At 49.0% G+C, this 26674-nt stretch overlaps 1 protein-coding gene across 1 annotated transcript; it reads right to left on the bottom strand.

Annotated features, from left to right (window-relative positions):
* Window positions 1-255: 255 nt before the first annotated feature.
* SMAD7 (SMAD family member 7) lies at window positions 256-26674 on the bottom strand. The gene is made up of 4 exons (XM_080637764.1): window positions 26167-26674; window positions 25490-25543; window positions 20639-20710; window positions 256-2157 (listed from the first exon to the last, which is right to left on the bottom strand). Exons 1-4 carry the CDS (start codon window positions 26657-26659, stop codon window positions 1619-1621), a joined length of 1158 nt encoding a protein of 385 aa, XP_080493890.1. The 5' UTR covers window positions 26660-26674; the 3' UTR covers window positions 256-1618.

Below are 26674 nucleotides of genomic sequence, written 5' to 3'. Positions count from 1 at the left end.
TTGTGTTGGAAGGGAGCTTAAAGCTCACCCAGTTCCAACCCCTGCCACGGGCAGGGACACCTTCCACTGGAGCAGCTTGCTCCAAGCCCCTGTGTCCAACCTGGCCTTGAACACTGCCAGGGATGGGGCAGCCACAGCTTCTCTGGGCACCCTGGGCCAGCGCCTCAGCACCCTCACAGGGAAGAGCTTCTGCCTAAGAGCTCGTCTCAGCCTCTGTCACTAAAGAATCCACTCGGCACAGCCTGGGATGAAGTGTATATCTTTATTTCTTAATGGAACATAAACTCCTTTAGAAAAAAACATTCATCTGGATGACAACACCCATAGAAAAGATCACCAATCTATCTCGTGTTCTTTTTTTTTTTTTTTTTAATTTGGCATGTTATTTGCATTTATATTAAAGCAAAGTGCATCTTTCTTACTTTTTCTCGTTTATACACATTGCACAATACATAAATAACGATGCTTATAAAACGTCTTTATATTTACAGGTAATAATATATTTATATAACATAAAATACAATTTTTTTTTCTTTAATAAATCTCAGGGGGTTTTTAAGGAGTCTTTTTTTTTTTTTTTAACCTGTGTTTTAATTTCAAAGCACTGTAATGCCAAAATGCCAATGAGAATGCTCTTTTATTCATTTAAACCTTTTTATTTAGAAAAATAGCTTATGTTATGGTCTAAACATGCTCATTGAGCCAAGAACAGTGTAAAAGTATCATACCTGTGTATGAATTCAAGAAATGAAAGCACAACTTTTATTTCCAGATTGGATGGTACCGGGATAACCTGATCTAGGCTGGTTACAACACACCAACTATTGTGGACACCTTTTCTTGTTTTTTTTCTCATTTGTTTTTCATTTGTTTTGTTGGTTTGGGAGTTGTTTTTTTAGGCTTAAACTTCGGTCTCTTCACATCTCAGTTCAAATTATAAAGCACGGGTCATGCACAAAGTTTCTCCGCTCCTGCCTTCTCCCCTTTCATCAACGCATGACCATAAGTTAAAAAAACAAAGCAGTGGAAAGATGAACACAGTGACAAGACGTGAACCCAGCAACAATACAATAAAAAATCAAAAGATTGGGTAAAGACCTGGTTTGGAAGGTTTTGCACCATCCTTCGGTGGCAACATCAGGTTAGCACCACTGGGGAAGGGGTCTCTGTATCGCCATCACCAGGGTTGGTTGGCGGCAAGGGGAAGGTGGTGCATAAAAAGTACAGGTATCTTGTTGTTTTATCCAAGAGAAGGAGCTGTAACATATAGGAAGTGGCTTCCAAATCTGTTGATCACATAGGTAACCCTTTCAGAGGCGTGAAACAATTACCGTATGCAATCTATCCCCAAGAACCCTTCTCTCGCCCTTCTGAGTATTGGTCATTCACACTTTTAAAAAATAGATATATTTATCAAAATACCCAAGGCAAAAAAAAAAAAAAAAAAAAAAAAAAAAAAAAAAAAAAAAAAAAAGTCTTTTCAGAAGCTGTTTCTCAACACGGGCAAGAAGGGTAACAAACAAAACAAAACACGAATAGTTCGCATGAAAAGCAAGCACTCAGAAGGAAACGATAGCAGCAAAGTAGAACAGATGTCATAAGCCCACTTTGTCTCGAGTCACCGGTTATTAAAGATAACCTCCAACCAGCATGGGCAACTGCTGATGAACTGTCTAGTGTAGCACTGGCCCCAGCCTTTCACAAAGCTGATCTGAACGGTAAATCCAGTCCATGGCTGCTGCGTGAACTCGTGGTCGTTGGGTCTCTGCAAGGTGTATGCCTTCTCGTAGTCAAAAGCCTTGATGGAAAATCCCGGGAACACTTTGTGAACCAGCAACGTCCTGGAGTCAGGGTTGTCCAGTGTGGCCGACTTGATGAAGATGGGGTAACTGCTGCGGTTGTATACCCACACGCCATCCACTTCCTTGGTGAGCTGGATGCCATAGCCGATCTTGCTGCGGACCTTCTGAACCAGCTGGCTTTTGTTGTCAGAGTTGAGCTGTCCGAGGCAGAAACCATTCCCCTGAGGTAGATCATAGAAGATATCCAGGGAGGGCTCTTGGACAGAGTACAGCCGACCCACACGTGTCTTCTCTTCCCAGTATGCTACCACGCACCAGTGTGAACGATCCCCCGGCTCCTGAAGTACTTGAGAATCTGCAGAACAGGAGAAAGGAAGGAAGGAAAGGAGAAATTAAGCACCGGGGTATAATATCACCCAAAAGCAGTACGATGCTGACAGGTCTTTGCCTGCCCACGTCTTCAGGATATCTCCATGCACACACTAATGCTCGTAGCACATCCACCATTTCCAAAAGCCTTGTATTAAGGCCACTATTAAGACCATTTAAGATTACTCATGTTTGGAGGATTCCTAGCTGTGCCTAGCTATGGTTGGAGTTACAGGTATCTAAATCACCAGATCCACCTTCAGAAGTGGCTTGAGACCCATCAGTAGCACCCACAGTGGAGCCATCCCTCACCCAAACCACCACCAGGACCACCTTCAGTGCCAACAGGAGAGATGAGATGCTCCAGCAGCTGCATCCATCAAGACCAAACATCCTAAACCCCCCGATTCTCTTTCATCCACCAGACAATGGATCCATTTCCATAAATAGCTGCTGTGCACAGACACCAAAACAAATGAGGTGCTGCTATGAAAAGCGCATTGAAGGTCACCCCGTGGGACCAGGGAGGACAAGGACTCACTCCATGGGGCTCCTCTTTGCCCATAGACAGAGCCCGGGTGATGGAGAAGACAGAGGCACCAGTTGATACCCAAGCCACAGGAAGCACCATCAGATGGTGGCACAGTGGGGACCAGAAATACTGCTCTTCTTAATAAAAACAGCTAAAAAACATGCAAAAAACCCAGAAATATGTTCCTGTAGCCCTTCTTTCAACTCCTTTGCCTGTAGCTACCCTATGCAAGCAGCAAGGATATGACGTAGGAGGAAAAAGCAAGGAGGGGGGAGCTGAGAAACATGAAAAAGCCCCTTTTCTTAACAGAGGATCCCTAGCAGCCCGGCGCTGCGCAGTGGGTAATTCCTTCCAGCCTCAGCAGGCATGTCAAGACCTGGGAACTATTCATCTCTATAATTGCATTAAAAAAAAATAATACATTAAAAGGAAAATAAAAAATGAAGCTGGGAATGTGAGTTACTGAGCACCAAAGTAATCCTCTGCACCACAGGAGCAGCTATGGGACAACGGGTCACCCAGCACCCAAAAGCTCTCCCTGCATCACTTGAACAGCTCCCCCAAACCCCTCCAGCATGAGCAATGGCAGTGGAATGCTGGCTGCCCTGCTTTCTATAGTTTTTTGCTATTAATAAGCCCGTTTCCCCAGCGCAGGCGTCTCTCTTCTCCTGCCTCCGAGTTGTGCTTCAAGCCCTGCACTGTGCTTTTAAAAAAGAAAAGGGGGAAAAAAAAAGCAGCCCAGCCACACACTTTTAATTTCCTCATTTCTATGCCAGCGAGGAAAATATTTCTGCAGTTGCTGGAGTCAGTGACTAAAAATGGGCCCGGCTCTGAAAGCCCCGAAAGAGGGACCCTTGCTCCTGGGTGGAACTGGGGATGGGGGTTCTGGCAGGGGGCACTCCCTGGGACATCATCCATGCCCTGGTTTGTCCTTCCACACACACACACACCCCCTTTTCGATGCCTCCCAAGACTTTGCTGTGGATAACAACAAATGCTGCTGAAACCTGGCACCACACAAGGGACTGAGGGAGGGAATGGCTTGGGTTCCCTCCACCTTAACCCAAATGGGGTGCCCCCCACCCAGCAGGGCAAGAAGTATCCCCAGGATGGTGTTTCCCCATTCACCCAGAGACAGAGGAATTTGGGAAAGGGGGAAATGCCCTGGAGATAGAAGAATTTGTGGGGATGCTCCTGGATCCATCCCCATTTCAACAACCCCCTCTGCTGCATTCATCCCATTGATTGCCTGCCAGTGACACTCAGCTTCTTGGGGTTTGTTTTACAGCAGTTGAGGGGATTTTGGATCAACTGCCACTGACCCCCGCTGAAATTCCTATGGGTTTCTACCTATTTGAACATAAGAGCATCCCTTTTCAGGATGGAGGGGAAGACTCTTTCACCTGACATTTGTGCCTGCATTAGTGAAGACCACTTAACAAGCAGCTCACTGCTGCTCACAAAGAGTTATTTAATTGCCAGCACATTAAAAAAAAAACAACCCTAAAAAAAGAAAACTGCCTTGGCTATGAATGAACAGACCTTTATGGAGGGCTGGAAGTTCATGAATGAATCCCACTAGGTTTTTCAATGACATGGGGTGACCAGACCTCAAGGACAAGTCTTAGGTAATCTGGGATATATTTTTTCCTTAAGGAACCAATGCCAGGACACAGTATAAATATGCCAGAGCCTCTTCCGCTTGCGGGCTTCGGCTGTTGACTGGATGTCTAGTCAAAAAGCCATGAGAATATAAGGGTTGAGCAAGGATAAACAGGATCAGGCCTCCCTGCCAGTCGCCACTAAAGCTGCTTGTCATGGTTGTTGGGACCCCAGCAGAGCCTCCCTGCTCCCATCCGCCTCCCTAACTCTGGCATCCATGGGGAAAAGGGGTGGGAAAAGCTGATGGCATCACTTGGGCAGCAGAGGAAGGACAAAGTTGCAGGGGAAGAGGGAAAAATGATGACACTGATGCTTCCTACAGCGATGGGCATCTCCTTCCCCAAAAGGTGTTTTTGATGGCGATGACCTGGGCAAATGAAGCAAACAGATGGATTCTGCCCAAAAACAACCCCCTGGGCTCATCCAGTACAACCTGGGGTCACGGCAGGGACTCACCATTCAACTCCCATCTCTGCTGGGATTTGCAGCAGCAAATACACCCGAAACCCCAGATCCCTGGAAACTGGCAGCCACATCACCCTCAACTCATCCTCGTGTGCAACAGCCCAGAGATGGCTGAAAAACGCTTTGGGATTCATGTTTTCAGTTAAAAGCATCATTTTTACGAGCTCCTCAGAGCAAACACATCCCTTTCTAAATGCCTGGAAAACTCCCAGTGAACTGGGAGCGTTCCCATATTCCAGCAAACAATGATAATGCTTAGTGCTATAAACATCCGTGCTATTATTTCGTTATTAAGCATCCCTCCATTTGCTGCTATCACTGGTTTATTAGTATTTTCCATGGTTTGCATTACAGCCCGCCCAGGGGCTCCGCCACGCTCCCCCCAGTGCATTGTGCAAGCTTATTGTGAAAAAAAATATGTAATAAATAAATAAAACAAATAATAAAGCGAGTCTGCCCTCAGGAATGCAGAGAATTAGTTGTATTGATCACTCATGGTTGGGTCTAGGGAGAAATGGATCCAAAGCAGAGCACAGTTCTGCTTGCAGGGGAGACATCAAGGCATTAACTCGATACCCTGAAGCCTTTGGGTTAACATTTTTAAGGAATCTGGTGCAGATGGCTCATCACCAGGGATACCCCAGCACAACCACATTGTTCAGTATCACATTCCCACTGGGAAACTGATCTTTTCCCCATATTTTTTACACACTCCTGCGTTTTCCTATGCTACCCTGACTTACTGCTGCATCCCTCAGTGACAAGGGAGTCCTCCCCAAAAAGCACCATCCCAGCCACTTCCCAACACACTAACCAGTATGAGAGGCTATGAGGTTTCCCACCACCTGCCCTGACCATCACAAACATCAAATCCTGCCCCAAAACTCCTCAGTAAAAGGCCACAGCCAGGATTTCTCTAGCTTTGAGTGTGCACATGTTGCCCATGGGCTCAGAGCATCACCCTGCTCCGGGGAGAAAAGCTGAAAAGAATGCTATTTCCATAGGGAAATCCTGGAGGAAGGGACAGGGGAGCAATAATCAAACTAAGGTGAAGCCAAGGTGGTCCAGATAAAGGTGGGTACAGAAGATTCACACCATGGAAACACCCCAGTTTATCAGCAATGGCCACACACTGCAGCAATGGCCCCAAGCTGCATCAGGAGGACTCACACCTCCTATCCCTTGGAAATGGCAGAAAAATTCTGGTGTGGCTTTTTCTCCTCGACACATGGACACTTTTAAGATGATGAAACCCTGTAATCTGTACTTTTTCCTTCCAAGCCCTGTCAGTTTTATGAGTAGTTTGGGAAGAAACCGTTCTTTTTTCACTCAGGAAGAATCAAAACATTTCAGCAAAACTGATTTTTTTTAAAAAAAATAAATATAAAAATACAATACAAACAAAACCAACGCAGTTCCTGGCCAGCGTTCGGATCTCAGCACTGTCCGAGTGCCAAGTTCATGAACGTAGAGGGGAGGTGAGCTGGGGATCTTTTGTTTTGCTTTGTTTTGTTTTGTTTTGACATAGCTAAAGGTTTTCCTGTAATCAACCGACCTCTAAAGAAAACAGCAAGTTTAGCACACACTGAGCTATCTCACCCACCAGGACTACTCCCATCTGATCAAGTCAAGAGCTATCTAAACTGTCACTGATGGATCTGCGATAATAGCAACTCCCTCGCTGAATATGGGAATACAACTGCGATCCTGATTAGGTTTTTAAATACGTGTAATTGGGTTTTTCCTCAATAGTGTCAGGATTAGATGCAAATTAAATTGTCCAACTGTGGAAGTGTTTCAAACTACACACTTATACTTTTATATACAGACAGATTTAATTTTTTAAGAGCTGCTTTCATAGAATTATATAATCACCAAATGGTTTATGTTGAAGGGAGCTTAAAGCTCATCCAGTTCCAACCCCCTGCTATGGACAGGGACACCTTCACTAGGGCAGATTGCTCAAACCATGCTCTGACCCAAAGCATGCTCTTCCTAAACTTCTCACTCATCTCACCCCCTCCTCTCCCCCATTCCTCTGTGATCCCTGGGGATGGATCTCCCACCAAACATCAACCCTGACACAATATTCATGACGGTATCATCCCCCCTGAACTGTGAACAGAAGTCTCCTCGTTTTCACAGAATCACAGACTGGTTTGGGTTGGAAGGGACCTTTAAAGCTCATCCAGTTCCAGCCATCTGCAATGAGCACGGACATCTCTAACTCGACCAGGCTGCTCAGGTTTGTGGTACCCTCCCCTGGGCCACATGCAGAGGTGACATGGCACTCACGGCCAATAACTCAACACAAATGGGTAATGGCAACAGATAAATTAATGTAGACGTCCACCAAGAAATCACAGCACCAAAAGGCGACTGGTCTTACGGCCCCGCCTAGAAGGACCAGGACCCAATACAAGCTCCTGGGGCAACAAGGAGACCTGGAGGGACGGCAAGATCCCTGCCTGGGTTCCCAGGAGGCAGCTTTCTGCTGCAAAACAAGCAGAACCTATGGTGCTTCCTTCTTTATCCGTCAGCACACGTGGAGGGCATCTGTGCTTAAAAAAACCTGGCTGGGCTGGTGTCAGCACAACGTGTTGTCTGGCCAGGGCCAAGGCTCAGACCAAGCTCAGCGTGTCTCGCACCCGGTAATCTCTCTTGGCTGACCTTAAGCTGCATTTGTGAGCCCGGGACAAAGCCATGTCCCATCTTCTCCTACTCATCGAGGTGGAAGAGATGGAAACGCAAACCCCGGAGCTTTTAATGGGGTTTCCGCATGCTCCTCTTGAGGGTTCCCAGGGCCGCTCTGTGTTTTGCCCCTGGTGTCACTGGGAAGTGCTGGTTTTGCAGGATCTCAGGAAAAAAAAGCATCCTTGAACTCCTACTTGAGAAGCCAACAGGCATTACATGGAGGTGAGGAGAACACTGAGCATGATGTGCAACCACACAGCTCACCAAAGCAAAGAGAAATGGGCACCAAAAGGGGAAATTTTACTTCCTTTCTAGTCTCTTGAGTAATTTACAGGCTAGTTGGGTGGGGGAACAAGCCAAAAAAAAAACCCATGAAAAATCCTCAAAAGCCAGATTTCCAGGTATGCAAAGGAAAGAAAAAGAATCCAAATTAAAGGCTATATCCTGCTGCAGAAAAGGGTCTTTGTGCCTTTAACGGAGTTTGTGGGCAGCCTACAGACACCACCCATAGCAGTGTTTGCCCCAAACCTTTTATATATCTCCACGCACACAAGGGCTAGACAGCTTCAGCCTCCTCACCCCACCTTGCTTTTGATGGCTGGGATGGTTTCTGAGAGGCTAATTTAGAGGATGGTCATGCGTTAAGCTCCTGTTGTTTGCAGAGAAAATACACCCTCACCCACTGCAGGGATGCCACTGCATCCCTGCAGGCTCATGGGGTCCCTCCACTGTGCCAACACAAGAGCCTCCAAAGAGCTGGGACAGTCGGTCACGTCAACACATACTTAGGGAGCCTTTAATCTGTGGATTATTAACACGATAGACCATAACATCTCTTTAGGAGCCATTGCAGCCCATCGTGTCAGTAGGTACTTATGGAGTCCTTAATCCGCGGATTGACAGGCTAGACCATAAATTTGTGTCTATGCCTAATTAGGCAGCTCTTATTACTCAACATATACAGTAGTCATTCAGGCTAAAGAGACTTAAGATTATTTATGTAATTTATTAACAAGTTGTCCACCCAATCACTTAAATGGCTTCTTGCTCCTAGCAAAGTAAGTCATCCTTGCATGAAAATAAAGGTCCACCTTAGTTTCCCTCCAATACTTCAGTTTGCTGCAGTTTCCTAAGGGCTGGTATCCAGAAGCTGAGATGTTGCCAACAGATCTGAAACCTTGCGAGTATGATGGGAACACAGAGTAAAATTTGGCAGAAGCCATCAGGGGAAGGAGTCTGGAATTTCCTGATAGTTGTAATGAGGGTTTTAGTTCAAACTCCACGTTACTGGCAACGTATGAGCTTGGGAATGCTCTGCTCGATCCCCTGGTGACCCAACCAAGAACTTCCATCATCTTCACACAGCTTGGTGGCATCTTGAGTCAACCTCCTCCCCGTCTGGAACCCAGCCCTGACCTTGGGGGGTTAATTCAGGGATGGGACATAAAAGCCCCCCAAGAAAGGGTCCCTACAAGCATATTGCAGACCTACAAAGCCTCAAGAGCAAGCATCAGTAAGGCCAAGACTGACCCAGGAGGCATGTCCAAGCTTGGAAAATACAGGGTGATCAATACATACGTGCAAAAGAGCCCCAGCTCCCCCATGTCCCAGGCATCAAAGGACAGCGAAGAAAGAACCAAAGTAAAACTGCTGAGTTCATGGAGTCCACCAAACCAGAAATTTGATTCATAAACATCCTATTAGTCACTGCTACTGTCTAATTACGGTGATTAATCAATTACCACGGCTAAAAACTACTCGGGAAGAGAAGAACCCTTTTTTGTGCCCATTTTCTTTAAAAGCCAAGTGAGGCTGCAGCTACAAGGGGGGGTCAGGGCGGGAAATACGCAGGCACACACCAAAAATGCCTGTCTGCCTGTCTCCAGCGGTTAGAGAGGAGCCAGCTGACTCCAGTTTCCTCCGTACCAGGCTTCGGGCCTCATCAGCCATGCAAATTATAGAGTACCGTGCTGTCTGAAGGCCGAATTTCGACTCAGCTCAGAGAAAAGCCTTAGAGGAAGGGTGGGGATGAAGAAGCCAGCCAAATCCATTCATAATATTTACAGTAAATGGGCCTCTTTGCTGTTGTTTAGTATACAGTCAGTCTAATTATTTTTGAAGTTTTAATTTAAAGAGCCTTCTTTATCTGCCTCTCCTCCTGCACCCCTCAAAGGTGTGGGAAAACTTTTCCCTTGTTTCAAAAAGCAGTAGGACGGGAATCCCTTCCCCAAGCTCCAACCCGGCTGCTGGGTGGGATGAAGGGATGCTTCAAGAGGGGAGACCCTTCCAGAGGGCTGCTGCCAACATCCACGGGGGTTTTTAAGACCCCTAGCCCACCCAGACAGGCATGAAGGCATGCAGGTCCGTATGGAAAAAGCCCCAGAAATCCTATTTTTGCTCCATGTGTCCCTGTTCCTGCTCTCCTGTGCTGGTGGGGATATCCTGGGAAGACTTGCTGGCTCAGGAGGTGTTGCAGGATGATTCCATGTACCCTCCTCTCCTAACTCGACAGCAACATGGAATAATCCTATCTTAATGACAATCAGCCAAGAGGCTTCTCTGGAAAAAGCAGGAAGCCCAGGCCAGCATTCATGAGATGCTGCCATGAGACCACCAAGCGACTTGAGGCTGGTACCAGCCCCAGCTCCCGAGACGAGCAAACACCTCCATGCTTTAACCTCAGCAGCTACCAAGACACACCTCTTCTCCACCCATACCCATCCCAGGTCTCAACCAGAAACCTTCTGAGAGAGAGAAACCAGCACACAAAGGGCTCCTGACTTACAACAACGCCAGTCAGCCCTGAGAATGAGCCTGCCGAAGTACCTCTTACAGCTTGGGTTCTGCTGGAGGCTCCCATGACAGCATCCTGCCCATCACCTTTCCAACAGGGATAAATCACGAACAGGGATGCCAAAGCCACCAGGGGCCACCAGGCCAGGTCAGTCCCTCCGCACACAGCCACCACCACGCTCCATTTTAGAGGATGAGGACCTTAAAACACTTTGACAATTAAGAACAAAGCTCTGCTGTCACAAGGAGGTGGGGACGTCACCTCTGGTACCCAGGGATGCCCCAGGGAGGGCAGGGATACAGCCCCCAGGAAAGCCACAGCTCTTCACTGACAACATGTAGCTATGTGGGTTACACGTTAAAACCCTTGTAAAGACCTTAATAAAAACTGAAGCAGAGCAGTCTAGGATTTCCAAACGGATACCTAATACACAGATGTGTGCTAGGATTCCTTTTACCCTCCCTCCTAACTGCATTCCACGCACACACACACGGCATCGCTGCCGCTCTCATTTCAATACTGAACCAAAGAAAAGCCTCTCCCTGCAGCACATTGACCTGCAGTTCTCCCCAGACGCTGAAAACAGACGTAATTACGTGTGTGTGTGTCCCTAAAAAAGAAAAGACCACCCCCCTCCAGCTCCCTTTTCCAGAGCAGCATCCCTCACAGGGATGTAAACCCATGGAAAAAGCAGCATTGGAACAAAAGTCCTTTTCACGCTCGTCGTGCCCCGCTCTGCAACAATTATGAAAACTGTTTAGCTGGGCTGGCATTTGGAGCATTTACTGCATTCCTGCCAATAAATTCCAGTCCCGGATCTGATGGAAAAGGCTCCCCCCCGCTCCCTTTCCCCTCCCTCCCTTGCCTTCATTCCTCCTGGCTTTCTTTACAACCTAATACCCTGTCGACGCGGGGCCAGGGCCTACTTAGGGGGAAAAAAAAACACCCAGCGCCAGACTGGAGACAGCATGCAGACTGAAAAAGTTAATCATTACTTCTGTCTGCCTTCATAATCTAATCACGCCGATTCCTAAGAGCAGGCGGCGGAGCACGCTGGCGTACAGGCAGGGTCGCCGCCCAGGGATGGACAGACGGACGGACAGACAGCATCAGCCCCGACCCGGGTAAGGGGCAAGGGCAAGGGATGGACGGACAGCCGGCGTTCGGATGGGAGTTCACAAGCCTGGCCACGCACACACCCCTCCCCTCACCCTCTCACTTTGCTCTGGATTAATAACGCTTAGCAATTATAGAGAATATTACATTCATTAAGTAATTAACCCTCCCGGCGCTCCGGCGGAGCTGGCACCCCCTTTCGCAGACGAAGGCCGGCAGAGGTTTGCCCCAGGCTATGTAACAGGGCAGGTCGGCAGCACCCGGATTAACAGAAGATACAAAACCCCAAAAAGCTCCTTGTGCTCATCCCACCAGCAGCAGAGCTGTGTCCCATGTGAGGACCACACCACAGCCTGGATGGCATCACCGAGACCCAGCAGCATCCTCCCATCAGGACAAAGCCCAGGGCACTTGGGTACCACCAGGACCCAGCAACATCCTCCCATGAGGATAAAACCCAAAGGATCTCAGGCATCATCAAGAGCCAACAGCATCTTCCCATGGGGACAAAGCCCAGGGACTTTGTTTGCCAAGTCTGACAAGCCCAGCTTGGCAAACCCACCGCTTGGCAATGCCAGCACCACGCTGACTGCTCTGCAAACAAACCTCGGTGCAACATCTCAGGTGTGTCAAGGCTTTGAGCTCTTGACACCCAAGACACATTTTCCATACTTGGCTGTGACAAAGAACAGGAAAACTACGGGCCTCTACACAAGAAGATTTATGAGTTTGTTCCTTATCATGAGCTAAAAAGTCTCAGCCTGGCTTCCAAAGTAAATGAATTCATCAGTTCAAATGCAGTGATGTAACTTCAGGCTCCCAACTCCTTTTCCAAATAAAACTCCTGTCATTTGATTCCTGCTCGAAGGATGATTATATGGAGTTATTTACTCTATCCGCTCTGCCTGGGAAGGTGCAGCCAGAGCCCAGCCACAGGGTCACCGACAGCCACCCCACGTGGGCAAGCAGTACCCATCTCACGGTTTAATTTCTCTACAATTTTGCTATTTTCCCTGCTTTTCTACTCAAAAAAACCCTCACCTTGCACACCAATGTGCAAACACACAACCCCTCTGCCATTACTATGGGGAAGGAGCTCCTGCTCAGTGGTGATGCCTGGCAATTTTTAGCACCTATAGAATCAACCCATTGGTTTCCATCACCGAAAATCACCAAATCCAGAGCCAACTTGGTGATGCAAAGGCGAAGAATGTCTGAACTTCCAGCATATTTCCGTCACCTCAGCTTCTCCCATGCAAAGCAAGCTCTTACTGATGCAGTTTTCACAGCTCTACAATCTATTCAACCTATATGTATATTATATATAATTTTATAGAGAGATAATATATTCACTATATATTGAATATATTCAATATATATATTACATATAATTCTAAAGAGAGAGGCTATATTCACTACATAATGAATATATTCAACCTATATATAATATAGAATTCTCTATATAGGATATATACATTATATATTGAATATAACCTATGTATTATGTATACTCAGACATGTAATATAGCAAATACATTTAATACATTCCATACACATATACTCGACCTATACATATACATACAGGTTGAACACATTTTCATGGAATTTCTAACCATCCATAGCCTCACTTACTACGTACACATAGAGGTACATATTTACAACAAGGCTTAACAGCCTGAGCAGCTCTGAGTTATTCACCGAATGGCAAAATTCACCTTTCCACCTGGCTCAAGTATTTAGGGAAAAGCCAGGAAAGGCCACAGAAGCCAGGACTTCACCCTAAAGACGGCTTTCCAAAACCCAGCACCCCACTGGGCATCTTACTTCATCCCTGGGGAGGACGAGGAAGGACCACAGCGCCGGGTACCCAGCATCACACACGGAGAAGCATCGCCAGGACCTCCACAACCACCCCACCGGCACCTTACTTCAACCCCGAGGAAGGACCACAAAGCTACGTACCCACCATCAGCCATGGAGGAGCATCACCAGGACCTCCTGCAACCACCCCGCGGTGCTTCGGCACTGCCGGCACAACCCAACCAGGGAGTTTTTCCATGCAGCGAGGTTAAAAGGGTAGAGAAGGGCTGAGCCAGCTCTTACAGGGTGTTTTTTTTTTTCCTCTTGCAAGTTAAAACCAAGATAATGACACTGGGTGGGGACCAATTTCAAGGGCTGAGCAGCCAAACCAAAATTAGTCTCCCGGCCAAGAGCTTCCTAGGCCTCACAGTTTGGGGAAGGAAGCTGAGAAAAGGCATGAAGGGGGAAAAAAAAAAGGTTCCTTGGGAAGCTGGAGCGTCGCACTCAAGCAAAGGTGACCCTGCTAGTCAAATATTTTTCAACATAATAAGAAAATCAAGCGCTGGAGCAGCCTCCCTCGGAAAAACAGAGCCCATGGGATGGGGTTTTTTTCCCTCCTTTCTTCTCCTTTTCTCTCTCCTCCTCCCCCGGCACTTTCTTTCCTTTCACTAATAACTATGTTTTCTTGTAGGGATTCTTTTTTTTTTTCCTCTTGGCTCTTTCCTCGTAAAAGACTGATGTAATTTCCTGTCTTGTCCCAATGCTTCCTGTTAATTAACAGGGTGAAAGTTATCATCACCCATTTAAATGGCTATACCCGAAAGAGGGGAGGGGAAAAAAACAAGGGGAAAACAAGAAAAGAAAGTAAAACAGAGAGGGGAGGGAAGGGCCGTCAGTCAGCAAACAGCACGGCACATCCCAAGGAGCACAAAACCCTCTGGGAAAACCATACTGGACCTGATGACTGGAGCCCGTCACCAAAGATACGGCCCCCAACCCCAGAGTGGCACAGACAGTGGGTCCAAGCACAGGGGATGTGAGCTCCCACCCTTCCCTGGATTGGGATGGAAAATCCCTGCCAAGAGAACATCTTTTCTTGCATTAAAGAAGTTTTAAAGATTAAAAAGAAGGAAGAAAAGGGGGGGGTGGGAGGGGGAGAGAAAAAGAGAAAAAAGAAAAAGGGAAAAATAGACGAAAGAAAAAAGGGAAATAGCGGGGGAAAGAAAAAAGGGTAAGAGGAAATAGGAAAGAGATTAAAAAAAGGTAACATTAAAGAAAAAAAGAAAAAATAAACGAAAAGGTAAAAGGTAAAAAGAATGAAGAAAAATAAAAAGAAAACAAAAAGAAAAGAAAGTAACAAAATTAAATAAATAAAAAATAGTAAAAAAAGCAGAGGAAGAGGCAGCTGGCGAAACTGGCAACATCCAAGATGCTGCTTTTACTTAAAGAAATGAAAAATTGGGGGGGGGGGGGGGAATAGAAAAGAACCCCAAAACCAAGGGCTAATCCACAGCCATTGGGTGGAAATCCTGCATGACACTGAGCTCCTTTCCCCCTCAAATTCAGCCCCACACAGGATCAGGCTGCCCACACCCCAGTGCCCTCCTGTTCCTCAACAGCAGCCCTAACACAGCCATTGCCCCATGGCACCAGAGCCAAGACCACGGCCCTGGCACGCCAACGGGGTGAAAACAAAGAGATTTAGGCAAAAAGCAAGGGTGGTTAGAACAGAGACCGTGTCTCAGCAGTTAATAATATCTCAGTGCTGAAAATAAACTGGAAAGGAAGCTCCTTTGTGACAGTAGGCAGGCAGCCAGGCTGCGGCGTGGGTCATTCAAGCCGGCCAGGGACAGTGGTGGGGTTGGCACCCATCACACCAGACCCCAGCCAGCACCCACCATCCAGCACATCGCCCTCCTAAAGCACCTGGTTATCGCCAGGAGGGGCTCCGCACATCCCATTTTCCCCTTTGCACCCTAAAATGGGGTGTATCCCACGTTAACCCAGCATCGAGGTTTACGGTCTTGGCCGCCGCGGTTAGAAATAGGCATCCCCCCATGCCGGCGGCGGGGAAATGCACGTGGTTAATGTTACTGGTTCCTCCAGTGTAAGCGATACCCGCTGGCAGACAGCGGGGATGGAAACGATGCAGCCCGCATCCCTGCCAGCCCGGGGCTGCTCCTCTACGAGTGTTTTTGTCCCATCGAGTTTTAAATGTCCCCAACGATCAAGTTGCCAGCGCTCACCGGGACGTCTGATGCGAGCAGGGCATGGTTTGAATTGACACCTAGCTTCCAAAATTCACCTCTTTTTGTCCTCACTCCTCTCTAAAAAGCACAAGGTTGTGGGATAAAACCTGAGTGGTCCCCATCATGGTGCCCACTAAAGGACTCCCTAGTGGTGGGGTCTTCCGCTTTTTGTCATGAGCTGCTCTCAAGGCAACACTTGGTTGGGAAAACTCATCAGCACCCGGAAAAACAGATTTAATGGAGCTGTATGGGGATGGATTGAAACACCCAGCATTTAACGGGAAGAGCACTCCTGCCATCAGGGTTCTTTTTAAAATCCATCCTAGAACAGTATCTAGCAAAAGCTCTAAGGGCTCTAAAGCACTTAAAAGTAATTACGAAGCGGGTCCTATTTGCTTTGGGGGGATTCTGACCAGCCAAGAGCCAGGGGGAGGATGCCCTCAGCATCCCTGCAGCAGCACAGGGGCTACCCCAGCTGTGTCCCAGGGGGGTTCCCGCAGGGCGAGATCCCCCTTAAAAGCAAAACCCAACCCACGGGGCTGAAGGAGCCGGAGCTGGTGGCCAAGCCAAGAGCCGCAGGGCCGGTGCCAAGCGCCGGCTCCCTCCTCCCTGCCGGCCAGGGTCAGATGATGTGTGAGGCGAGCCGGGAGGCTCCTAGTCTGGCAGGCAGCCTGCTTTGCTCCAGAGGCTCCAGTGCTGTCATCCTGGCGTTAACCCCTGATAACCTTGTCCTTTCCAGGACAGGATGGTGGTTTTTAGGTAAGTGCCGGGCGGGGAATCGCGTCTCCAATGAGGCTGGGAAAGAAAGGGTGCTCAGAGCGAATAAAAAAGTATTAGAAGGACCGTACGCTCAAAAATAAACCCAAAATAAGTGACTTTGAGAGAAAAAAAAAAAAAATCCCAAGCAATTGTTTATGCCTGGGACAAATATACAATCCTAGTTCCACAGGAAGATGTCTCAATTTCAGATTATAATAGGATGCCAATTTGTAAATAAAGGCATTTCACAGGAGGTTATAAACTCTGTATGAGAGGGAGGGGGGAATGGGAAAACACAGGCAGGACTCTGCCGGAGAAACCATGCGGGATCCTGTTTACATGGAGCGATGGAGAGACGCTTCAGGGGCGAATAGCTCCGGATTTGGACAAGGTGCTTGTTCCCCAGCGAGCAGATACCAGCAGGGATCAAAGACATAGTGAAACATTCCCAGCCCGCCCGCAATCCTGGAATGAAATGTCATTCAGCCTAGCGGTCCCTTAAACCTGACAAGGTCCGAGGCGGAGCAGGGAGCAATGCTGATGCTTCTCCAGCCTCTGGAGGCTCTTTCCCCCCACCTCTTTGGTGCAGAGGAGGTGGGAGGGAAAAACTGAGGCTGCAGTTGCTGCCCAAGAGTCTCATGGGGAACCTCGGTTCAGCACCCATCAAGCATCACCATTCAATGTCCACCAACTCCAGAGACCGTGGAGCGGTTCCAGAGTCAGGGCAAGTCAACAGGATTGGGCTGAAATCTGGGTAAACTCTTGGGTTTGGTATGTTATGAACAGCCTCTATAAATAAAACCCAGTGGAGGTGGCGAGGCCGCAAGCCAGCTCATCTTGCTTTCCCTCTGTGATGGCCAGCTCTGAGTTTCTTAGAGAGCTTCACTTTGCCAGCAGAACCAGCACTGTCCTGCAGATCTGTCCTGCAGGAAAACCACCTTCTCAACCACTATGGGCACCACAACCCTCCACGAGCCAAGAGCCACCAATCCCACACCATACACAGGTCAGGAGGGAGATGTCCAGGGCTGGGTGAAGAGCATCCCATGGACACCAACACCATCAAGCACCATCAGCTCACTTCTGCCCTTGGAGCACAGTTTCTCCATGGCTCAGATGGGAATTTGGCTCCCACCGATCAGATGTCACTGGGCCATGGGCTGGCCACCTCCACGCTCTCCAAGCACAGCTTTGCTTGTTTGAACGAAGAGTCATAACCAAACACATCTGCTGAAAACGAGTCAGCTCAAAATACAGGAAAAACCACCCTCTGTCTCTTATTTACGGGAATTATTTTTATCTCCAATGGGCTATTTCTGCTCCCTCTAACCACGCTGAAAGGATCTGGACTAGTAATACCTGAGCACAACCATGTCGGTGGGAGACACCATGAGCTAGGAGTCCTGACCTACCCACGGAGTGACCACTGATAAAAATAAACACGTAAGAAAACAAATAAAGGCAAGAATATGGAAGTGAGAGGCAGTGCCTTGGGGAACAAGGGGCGAGCGGTCCATGAGCCAGAGAATGGGATGGCAGGCGAAGAGACAGTAGAGGTGGCATGAGAAGAGGACACCAGCATGGCATGAAGGACTAACCAATATTGCATTCCTGGCCCAGGAAGGACAAAAAAGAAAGCACAGGGAGGGAAAGAGCAGCTCAGATAGTTATCGAAGGGGGAAACACTCCCCATACATCACCCTCAATCACATCGCTCCCCCTCCCACATCCTCCAGTGCCTCTGGTATCCATCAATGAAACTGCCTTCAGCTTCCGTCAGGAGACTGCAATCCCGGCAGTGGCTGGACCTGAGACTCCTCATCATCAAAGGGTCCTCAAGGGACACTGCAAGGGCTCCCTTTCTTCATGCTTCTCTTGCCATCACCCTCTCCACCCCCCATAAAGTTTTCCTGCCAGTGGCTGTGAACCCCAGTCTGGCCCCATTCCCAAATTGTTGGTGCTGAGAGCCGCCTGCCTCACTACATCCTGCCCTTCCAGCATCAAGACTTTAGGGCAGGTCTACTCACTTTGAACACTGCTATTACATCAGCATCCACTGCTCATCAATGGTGGCCAAAGCCTACGGTGCTATAGGGACCTATCACCACCATTCATCCATGACGTCTTCCACCTCACCCCCCTGCTCCAGTTTCCAAACCTACCAAAACCAGCGTGGTTTTGCCTTTCTTAAAGCCATCTTTCCATCAAAGAGCTGCAAATCCTGCATGTACAGCCCTGGTCTAGAGGGGATGCTGGATTCTCCATCCAGCATCACCCATTCCCACCTGCCCTAACGCAGATAAAACCAAGCCAAAGTGCTCCCCATGTACCCTGCCAACAACTTGTTAAAGCCCTCTTCGAATGCACTCTTCTGCTAACTAAAATATGCAGGAGGCGGGTAGAAAAAAGGAGGAGAAAGGGAGCTTTGGAGGATTGCTGCAAAGTGCGTTTATTTTCCTTTCTCGACTGGGTCTCTCCAGTTGGGAATTTTCAGTGCTGCACTTCTGCGCGCGGAAGGGAGATGCCAGTAAATCAGAGCAAATTCAAAACAAATGCTCTTTCATGTGGAGGCATTCGGCTTTGTTTCAGGGCTTGGGTAGCTAACCGTATCCCTTCATGAGTCAACTCTCCTATCAGCTCCTCATTAAACTAAATGGCTACAATTACATTTGGAGAGGAAAAAAGAGCGGTTAATGATCGTAAAAGGTTCTGTTTCCAGGCTTTGGTTAGGGGGAAGCCTTTGATAAGGAAGACAAAAACCCAATTTGATCCAATGAAATAATAGAAGTATAATAAAATAAGTTAAAAAAAAACGCATTTTGAGGGGGAAATGTGCTTTGTTTTGGCTCTATCGAGGAGCTGGGGGTCCCCTTCCCGCAGCCCTTCGGGAGGCACCAGGAACGAGCGGTGTTATTTCCTGCAGCCCAAGCCCCCACCTCCCGCCTTCCCTTCGGGAGCAGAGCAGCCAGACGAGATGTTATCAATAGGCTGAACCTTACAGAAAGCCCCCTTTTAAAAGCGAGTACTTCCTCTGCTTATTTCATGTGGTATCCTGTGGAACTGAACTCTCTCCTCCCCTCCGCAATGGGTGTATTTCAGGAGGAAAAAGGAAAAAAAAAGAAAGATCTAACAACATCCTTATTGTGTTGTTTTGCTTCTTGTCTTTTTTCTTTTTACAGTCCCCCCCCCTTTTTTTTTTTCCTTCCCTAAAGCTATGGGCTCCAACAGCAACGAAATAAAGAAAACCCCAAAAGTCTTCTGCATTAAAAAAAAAATCAAAACAGCGACAAGTTTCTCTGTTCCCTCTCCCCCTCTGATTAATTCTCATTAGGGCCTTTGAACAAACAATATGCTCCCCTCTCAAATAACAGACAGGGTATATATTACACCCAAAGAAAAACAAACAACGCTCACTTAAAGACATCCACACCAAACGCAGTTCCTGGAGAGAGGCAGGGGCAGATGCACACGCGCGTGCGGCCACTGCCGACCTATTTCTGAAATTCCAGTTTCAGGGCAATGAATAAATCATAAATCAGGGAGACATTCCCACAAAGGGAACACCTTCAATAATCTGCAAGTACATGCAGGTACACGGTTTCAGACACTTTAATCCTGGTAGAGACAGAGCCCAGCCACAGAGTTGGCCGGTCTGGGGTGAGAGATGAGGTGTTGGAGACATCACACCTTGGAAAAGGTGTTGGGAGTTGGACTAGATGGCCTCTAAAGGTCCTTTCCAACCCAAACCATCCTATTATATATAAACAGCTCAAGAAGGGTGGGGAATGAGCCCCATTCTATTATGGCACCTAGAGGCCGAAGGATATGGCAAATGGGATAATGAGGGAAACCATAGGGTAGCTCAAGTTGGAATGCCCCTTGAGGATCACTGAGTCCAACTCCCTCTCCAACATCTTCTGGAAAAACAGGGTCACCTTTCCTCCCCAGGCACTACGAGCCTCACATATTGGATCCGGGATGCTGGTTACATTACCAAGAGCAAAGCCCAAGCATAGCTCTTGTCCCAAAGACAAGAGGTGCCACCACCAAGTCAAGGAAAGCTTGACATCAAATCCTTCTGTAAGGCATGACCGCACCTGCTCTGATAATGAATGCATCCAAACAAACGGGTGGCCAACATCACTCACCCCAAGTCCAAAAACTAATGGAGCCTAAGGCTGAAATTCAAAGGAAATATGGGGTCTTGGGATAGAGCCCATATTTCCTCTGCATGAGGCACATGGCTCCTACTGAAAAAAAACTCAGTTCCCCCTTTGAAAATGCCTTCCTCAACGATGCACATCCCCAGAGCTCTCCAACATCCCTTTGTCTTCCATCAGGACCCTTGGTCAACACAACCCATGGCCAAAATCAAGTGCAACAAGAGATGTCTTACCTGAAGGCCCCGCAGGGGCTAGGCAATTAGCTCCCCCTGTTTCAGTGGAGGAAGGCACAGAGTCTGGACAATCTGCGGGAGCAGAGGAGAAGACAAAAACCCATCAGTAAGTATACAGGTGGTTCTGTGCAGGCTCCCAGCATCGCCGCGAGCAGAACACACATTCCAAAGGGTTTAGCAGGAAGCGATTACTAATTGTCCGCACAGAGACGGTAGTTCATCAAGGAGCATCCACCCTAATTCGCTGCCTCAATCAAGGCTGCGTGTTGCGCTTCATCACCAGCCAACGCTGATTATAGACCGGCAGAAATTACAGACTGGCTGCCACCTCTCTGGCCCAGTCACCAGGTAATGAGATCAGGGCTGCTGTCGTTCTGATGCAAGCAAGCTCCCAAAAACGCTTAAATCGTGGCTTTGCGCACCCGATTTAGGCAACACCACCTGTAAGTCACTGAAATGGGAACCGAAAGGGAAATGTCTCATCACCGCCCTGTCTGTGCCAAACGGTCTCTGTTTGAGTTCCCCCGCTTGGTTTTGGTCACCACCAGCTGGTGGCAGATCTCACACCCCACTGTCACCTCCCGGGGCAGGTGAACTGGAGCTACTCCCCCATGCACCATCAAGGGGCAAGGGCAGGGTTAGACGTGGTGCCTCATTAGAGGTGTTCAAGCTCAAGGTTTGGAACTTCCCACCCCAAGCCTGCTCCCCCAGGTGACAACAGCCAGAAGCCAACACTGATCCCCTGGTCCTAAAGGCAAACTGAACCCAGGACAGGGTTTCATCAGGTTTGGGCTCCTTAATGACATCATGTTGTTCACGGCTCTATCTCAGCAAGGGCCACCACCAGGAGAGCAAAGAATGTTTTCTCCCTACTGGTAAGTCTTCCCAGATTCCATCCCTGAAATCCCACTGAATACTAAATTCCTGTCTGCATAACCCTGTTTTATCAGAGTAAAGTAGAAGCCCTAACAGGAATATACAGTTTAACAGGATATACTTAATCAAACCGAAAACAATAGGGGAGACAGGAAATGGACTTACTTGTGAAATGCTGTATATGATACACTCTCTAAATGCCTTGTCGTGCTTTCTACGCTTTACAGAAATATGTTTTTCTTTTTTTTAACCCATTCTAGTCCGTACAGAAGATTCCCCCAGCCCCTTCCCTAAGACGCCTTCAACTGCTTGGGATACAGATGCTATCTGAACACAGGCTGGATCACCCTGCCCTGCCCTGCACTGGGCTCCCTCTGCCCCCAGTTACAGCTCCATGATGAGTCCCTGAAGGGTAAAGGATGTAATTTGTGCTTTTCCGTGTGGTCTTGCTCTAGGGATCGTAAGTGACCACATCATCTGCTAGCACATGGGACAGGATAGCAGGAGAGAATCCTATGCTGAATTTAAATGCATAACCTTAGCAATGGGGTGATGTGCTTTCATGACTTCTTTAGAGCTGTCAGCTCCCTTCCTACGTCCCACTACCCAACAGCCAGTCCCCTTCAATAACTGATTACCCTCCAAAGTCTCCTTATAAGACACAGAGCTGTCACAGGATCAGAGATTCACCCAAGCCTACTTCATGGGACTCTCCTCCCAAAACTGCCTTCCTGCAATATAAAACCATCATGGAGACATTCCCGGTGGCCACCAGCCTGACCCTGCAAGGTGCTGAATAGTTCCTAGAAGCTGCCAAACCTCCAGCTCCCCTGGAAGTCAATGCCACAGGAAGGCATTCAGCTTTACATCCACATCTCAGTGGGTTTCCCGCACTCTCACGCTCCAGCACCACCATGTCATCCAGTTGCATGAAGGACACAAGCTATTGCAGCCCCCTGCCCCACTTAATGATGGGTCAGGACATCTGCTTGAATTATCTGGAGACACTCCTATGTGTCTCGCTTCCAACACGGCTGCAAGCAGCAGCTTCTGCAGGGACACTAGGGATGCTGAGCATCCACATGCCTCCAGGATGACAAGGTGAGCCTGTTCCATGCAAGCCACCAGCACACATCCCTGCAAACATCCTGTGTAAGAAGAGGGAATGTCCTCTCCTTGATAAATGACCAAGACAGCTTAGACCTACAGCCTGCCTGCAGGGAACCCAGCTGCCAAGGGCAGATCTTTCTGCCCTATGGCAAGCACACATGTACTACATCTATCCCATCAACACAGACTCTGCCTGCAGCAGACCCCCAGCTCCCTGTCCACCACCCCTGCTTTCCCCCAGCCACCAACACAGCCTGCCTCAGCCTCCCTCACCTCCAAAAACAAATGTAATCCGCATCTTAATGTTTTACACTAAAAGAAGGGAGATTTAGATTAGACAGAAGGGAGAATTTTTTTATGATGAGGGTGCTGAGGCGCTGGCACAGGGTGCCCAGAGAAGCTGTGGCTGCCCCATCCCTGGCAGTGTTCAAGGCCAGGTTGGACACAGGGGCTTGAAGCAAGCTGCTCCAGTGGAAGGGGTCCCTGCCCGTGGCAGGGGTTGGAGCGGGATGGGCTTTAAAGTCCCTTACACCCAAACCATTTGATGGTTCTATAACCATAAGCACTAACAACCACTGCCAGGGCCCATACCGGTCCAGGTATTCCTGTCTGTCTGTCCATATGAAGCACTTACAAGATGCAGCACTAAATGTTTAAATATTTTTATTACCCCATCATGCTTGATGGAAAAGCAGAAGTTTCCTGCCTGATGCACACTCCTGTCTCCACTGGCAGATGCAGCTGCCCAAGTCTAAATGGAGGGACCGCTCCCAAACAAGATCCCAAGGGGAGAAGATGGTTCTTGTGCATCAGCCAGGTAAAAGGCTTTAGTCCTCACCACTGTCATCTCCTGTCCCTCTCTCAATCCTCAACCTATGGCTGGGAAACTGCCGCAGGAGATGGCACTGATGCCGGGACGGGAAACCTCCGCAGAGGAAACACTGAGAAACCCTGAGCTTGCAAAACCCACCTGCAACAACAGACTTCAAGGCTCCACTTGAGCCTGTCGCTGCCCTGTTAGTCAGAGTTCAGCTGCCAAATGGGTTTTTCTTTCAAAAAGGGAAAAAAAGGAGGACTTTTTGGTGAGTAACTCAGTTGTTTCTGCGTTTCCGATGGGCAGCGTTAATCACTTCCTATTGGCCGATAGGAATAACTTTTCCTTTCGAAATGGCACATTCATGTTCTGCGGCTTTTCTGTTTACACACATTTTGCTACCTTATGTCAACACTTGCTAATGAATAAATATATCACTCGGCTAACTGAAAATGAGGTCCTGGCAGAGGCAGATTGGAAGTTTAAACCCTGCTAATAGATTTACCCTAACATCTTTACAGAAAACCAAAGGCAAGCTTTAACTCTTCTCTCCCGCAGCTCCAAACCCCCTGGCATCCCATGCCAGCATCATCACCGGGTGGAAAGGCAGGCAAGAGAGGCAGAAATACAAACGTTTAGGGGAGAGTTGCACGGATGCAGTCAGAATTATGCTAATTTCACCCAAACCCACAAAACTTCATGACCCAGCAGACTCTCAGAGTCTGTCAGGGAACAACCCTCCCGCATCCCAGCACGTGCTCAGGATGTCAAACCTAATCCCGATACTCCCCTTTCATGCATCAGCCTTTATCTTGTTTCTCTCACACCGAAGCAAAACATTACCTACTTTGCAACCCAGCTATCTGTTTAACAGCTCTTATTGCCACAAGCCATAAAAAGACTTATTAGTCTTTCTTAAGAGTTTGCAGACAGGGGGTCACAACAGCCCAGTCTCTGAGGGGGGAAGGCTGGGACCCCATAACAGTGCCCCGTGTGTCTGGAGCAACCTCCAGTTTGGGGTTTCTTTTAATCCCGAGGAAGTGAAGAGCAGGAATTGTACAGAACCTGCTCTTTTGGTCAAAAAAAAAAACCCCAAACAAACCCAACAAACACCGAAACAAACAAATGACCTGACACTGGTCTTCAGAAACACATCAACCCCTGCCTCCCTGCAGCGCCGTGCCCCTCCTGCCTGCTGCGACCAAGGGACACGATCACAGAGACCACCGTGCTCCAACCAACGCTCCACATCCACTAATCCTGCTCCGGGAGCCGGGAGCTGCTCCTCCCCGCGCTCCCTCCCTCCCCGTTTCCGATTTTTCCCACCTCTCCTCCTTCTCCCAGCCTGATTTATCTCGCAGCCGGAGAGCTCGCTGCCAACCAGGAGTTTATGCAGACAACCGCAAAAGAGCTGGTGCCAGCCTCAAATGGGCTTCTCCCCTGGCACCCTGACATTCAATTACAAGCAACAGGCATGCAGAGTGCTGCTAAAAAAAGTGAAACAGGTAAAATAAGTAACTTTTCAACCCCTTTTCCCAGTTTTTTCTTCCAACCTGGTGAGGCGGAGATAGGCTCCTTTAAAACACAGGCGGATTTCTACCAACTCCCTGGGATTCCCAGCCACCAGGGAGATGCTGCGCTGGATCCCAACCTAAATCCCCACGCATTCACCCAGGGGTGCGGGAGCGCCGCGGTTTACAAGTGGTTTTACAAGTGGGTTTTCCTGGCTTTCAAAGTGGCTCCAGCAGCAAAGGCAGGCCTGCACTGCACTGCAGTCCCTCCTAGAGTTTCCTGCCACAGTTCTAAAACCCGACTTTGTGCACAGGATGCCTTGGATAAATCAGATGTTACTTCTTCCAGGGATATCAGGGGGGCACAGAAGCGCAAAAGCCAGCCCAATAGCAAAATGCATCACAGCATGACAAAGGCAGGTGATGGATCCCCCAGAGAAAGAGACTGAGAGATGGGCTGGGAAAGAGTCTGGGTCCTGCCCCCCAACCACCTTTTATTTTGCTTTTTATCTGTAGTCTGCATTGAAAAAGTCCACTTACCAGTTGGTTTGAGAAAATCCATTGGATATCTGGAGTAGGGTGGAGGGGGAGACTCTGGAATTAGAAAAGTACAGAGAAAATAAAGGCAGAGCCATGAGAAAGGAAAAGAGAAAAAAAAAAAAAGAGAGAGAAAAAAGATAGGAACTTATGATAACAGTGGCATTCTTTTAGCAAAACTGTTTGTCTTAGCTCTGGGGGTTGGAGGCAGGGCAGCGAGGCGGTGATTGCCTTGATATTTAGCTGTCAGATAAACAAAAGGGGCCGTCTGGCGCCAGTCTCGCTGCTATCTGCCGCTCGGGCTGTCTGATCGGGGCCTCCTTGGCTCGGTGGAGCCGCGGCCGCCCGCCCGCGCCAGGCGCCCCTAATCCCCCGGCACCGAGCGGGGACGGCGGGGAGGCAGCGCCGGGACGGGGCGGCGGAGGAGAAGTGTGGGGGGGGGGGGTCGCCCACCCCCTCGGATTAATAATAATAGCAATAAAACCACATAAATCACGGGCACGGAGAAGGGGTTTGGGGGGTTGTTTTGGGGAGGGTTCGGTGAAACTGTAAAGAGTTCGGTGGGGAGGGGGATGAGCGGGGCTGCACCCCGTTGCACACATCGGACCCCCCTGCACACACACACACACACACACACACACACACACAGGCGCACACACACACGCTGCCCGCAGCCCTACCTAGCTCGCAGAGCCGGCTGAGGTGGTACGGGTTGCAGCAGACGAGCTCGGCGTGAGCCTTGCCGTAGGATTCACAGCAACATAACCGCTTCACTTCGGAGCAGTGCCGGAGGTCTGGCCAGCGGAACACCTTGCAGAGCAGCACCGGCAGCGGGTACGAGTGCTGGCCCAGCCGGGAGTCGGCCTTGGCGGGCAGCTGCAGGCAGGGGGTCCGCGCCCCGCCGCGGGACTCGACGGCGTGCAGCAGCCCCTCCAGCTGCCGCTCCTTCAGCCGCTTCAGCACGGTGTGGGTCAGCGCCTTCAGTTCCGATTCCGCGCCCGCGGACGCCCCGCAGCCGCGGCCCGCCTTGCCCGGGCAGCACCCGCGCCCCTCGCCGCAGGCATGCGCCCGGGCCTCGGCCGCCGCCGCCTCCTCCTCCTCCTCCTCCTCACCGCCGGGCGCACGGCTCCGCCAGAGCCGCCGAACAAGCACCGAGCGTTTGGTCCTGAACATGCGGGACGAGAGGAG

The sequence above is a fragment of the Psittacula echo genome (genome assembly GCF_963264785.1).
Source record: "Psittacula echo genome assembly, chromosome: Z".
NCBI lineage: Eukaryota > Metazoa > Chordata > Aves > Psittaciformes > Psittacidae > Psittacula > Psittacula echo.
Note: the sequence above shows the minus strand (reverse complement) of the source record. Positions and strands in the feature narration are given on the sequence as shown.

Coding starts and splice junctions, on each gene's coding strand:
- SMAD7 (XM_080637764.1), bottom strand. CDS start 26,659: ATGTTCAGGACCAAACGCTCGGTGCTTGTTCGGCGGCTCTGGCGGAGC. Junction 25,544..26,166: donor CAGCCGGCTCTGCGAGCTAG/GTAGGGCTGCGG, acceptor TTCTAATTCCAG/AGTCTCCCCCTCCACCCTAC. Junction 2,158..20,638: donor AGCCCCTGCGGGGCCTTCAG/GTAAGACATCTC, acceptor CCTGTTCTGCAG/ATTCTCAAGTACTTCAGGAG.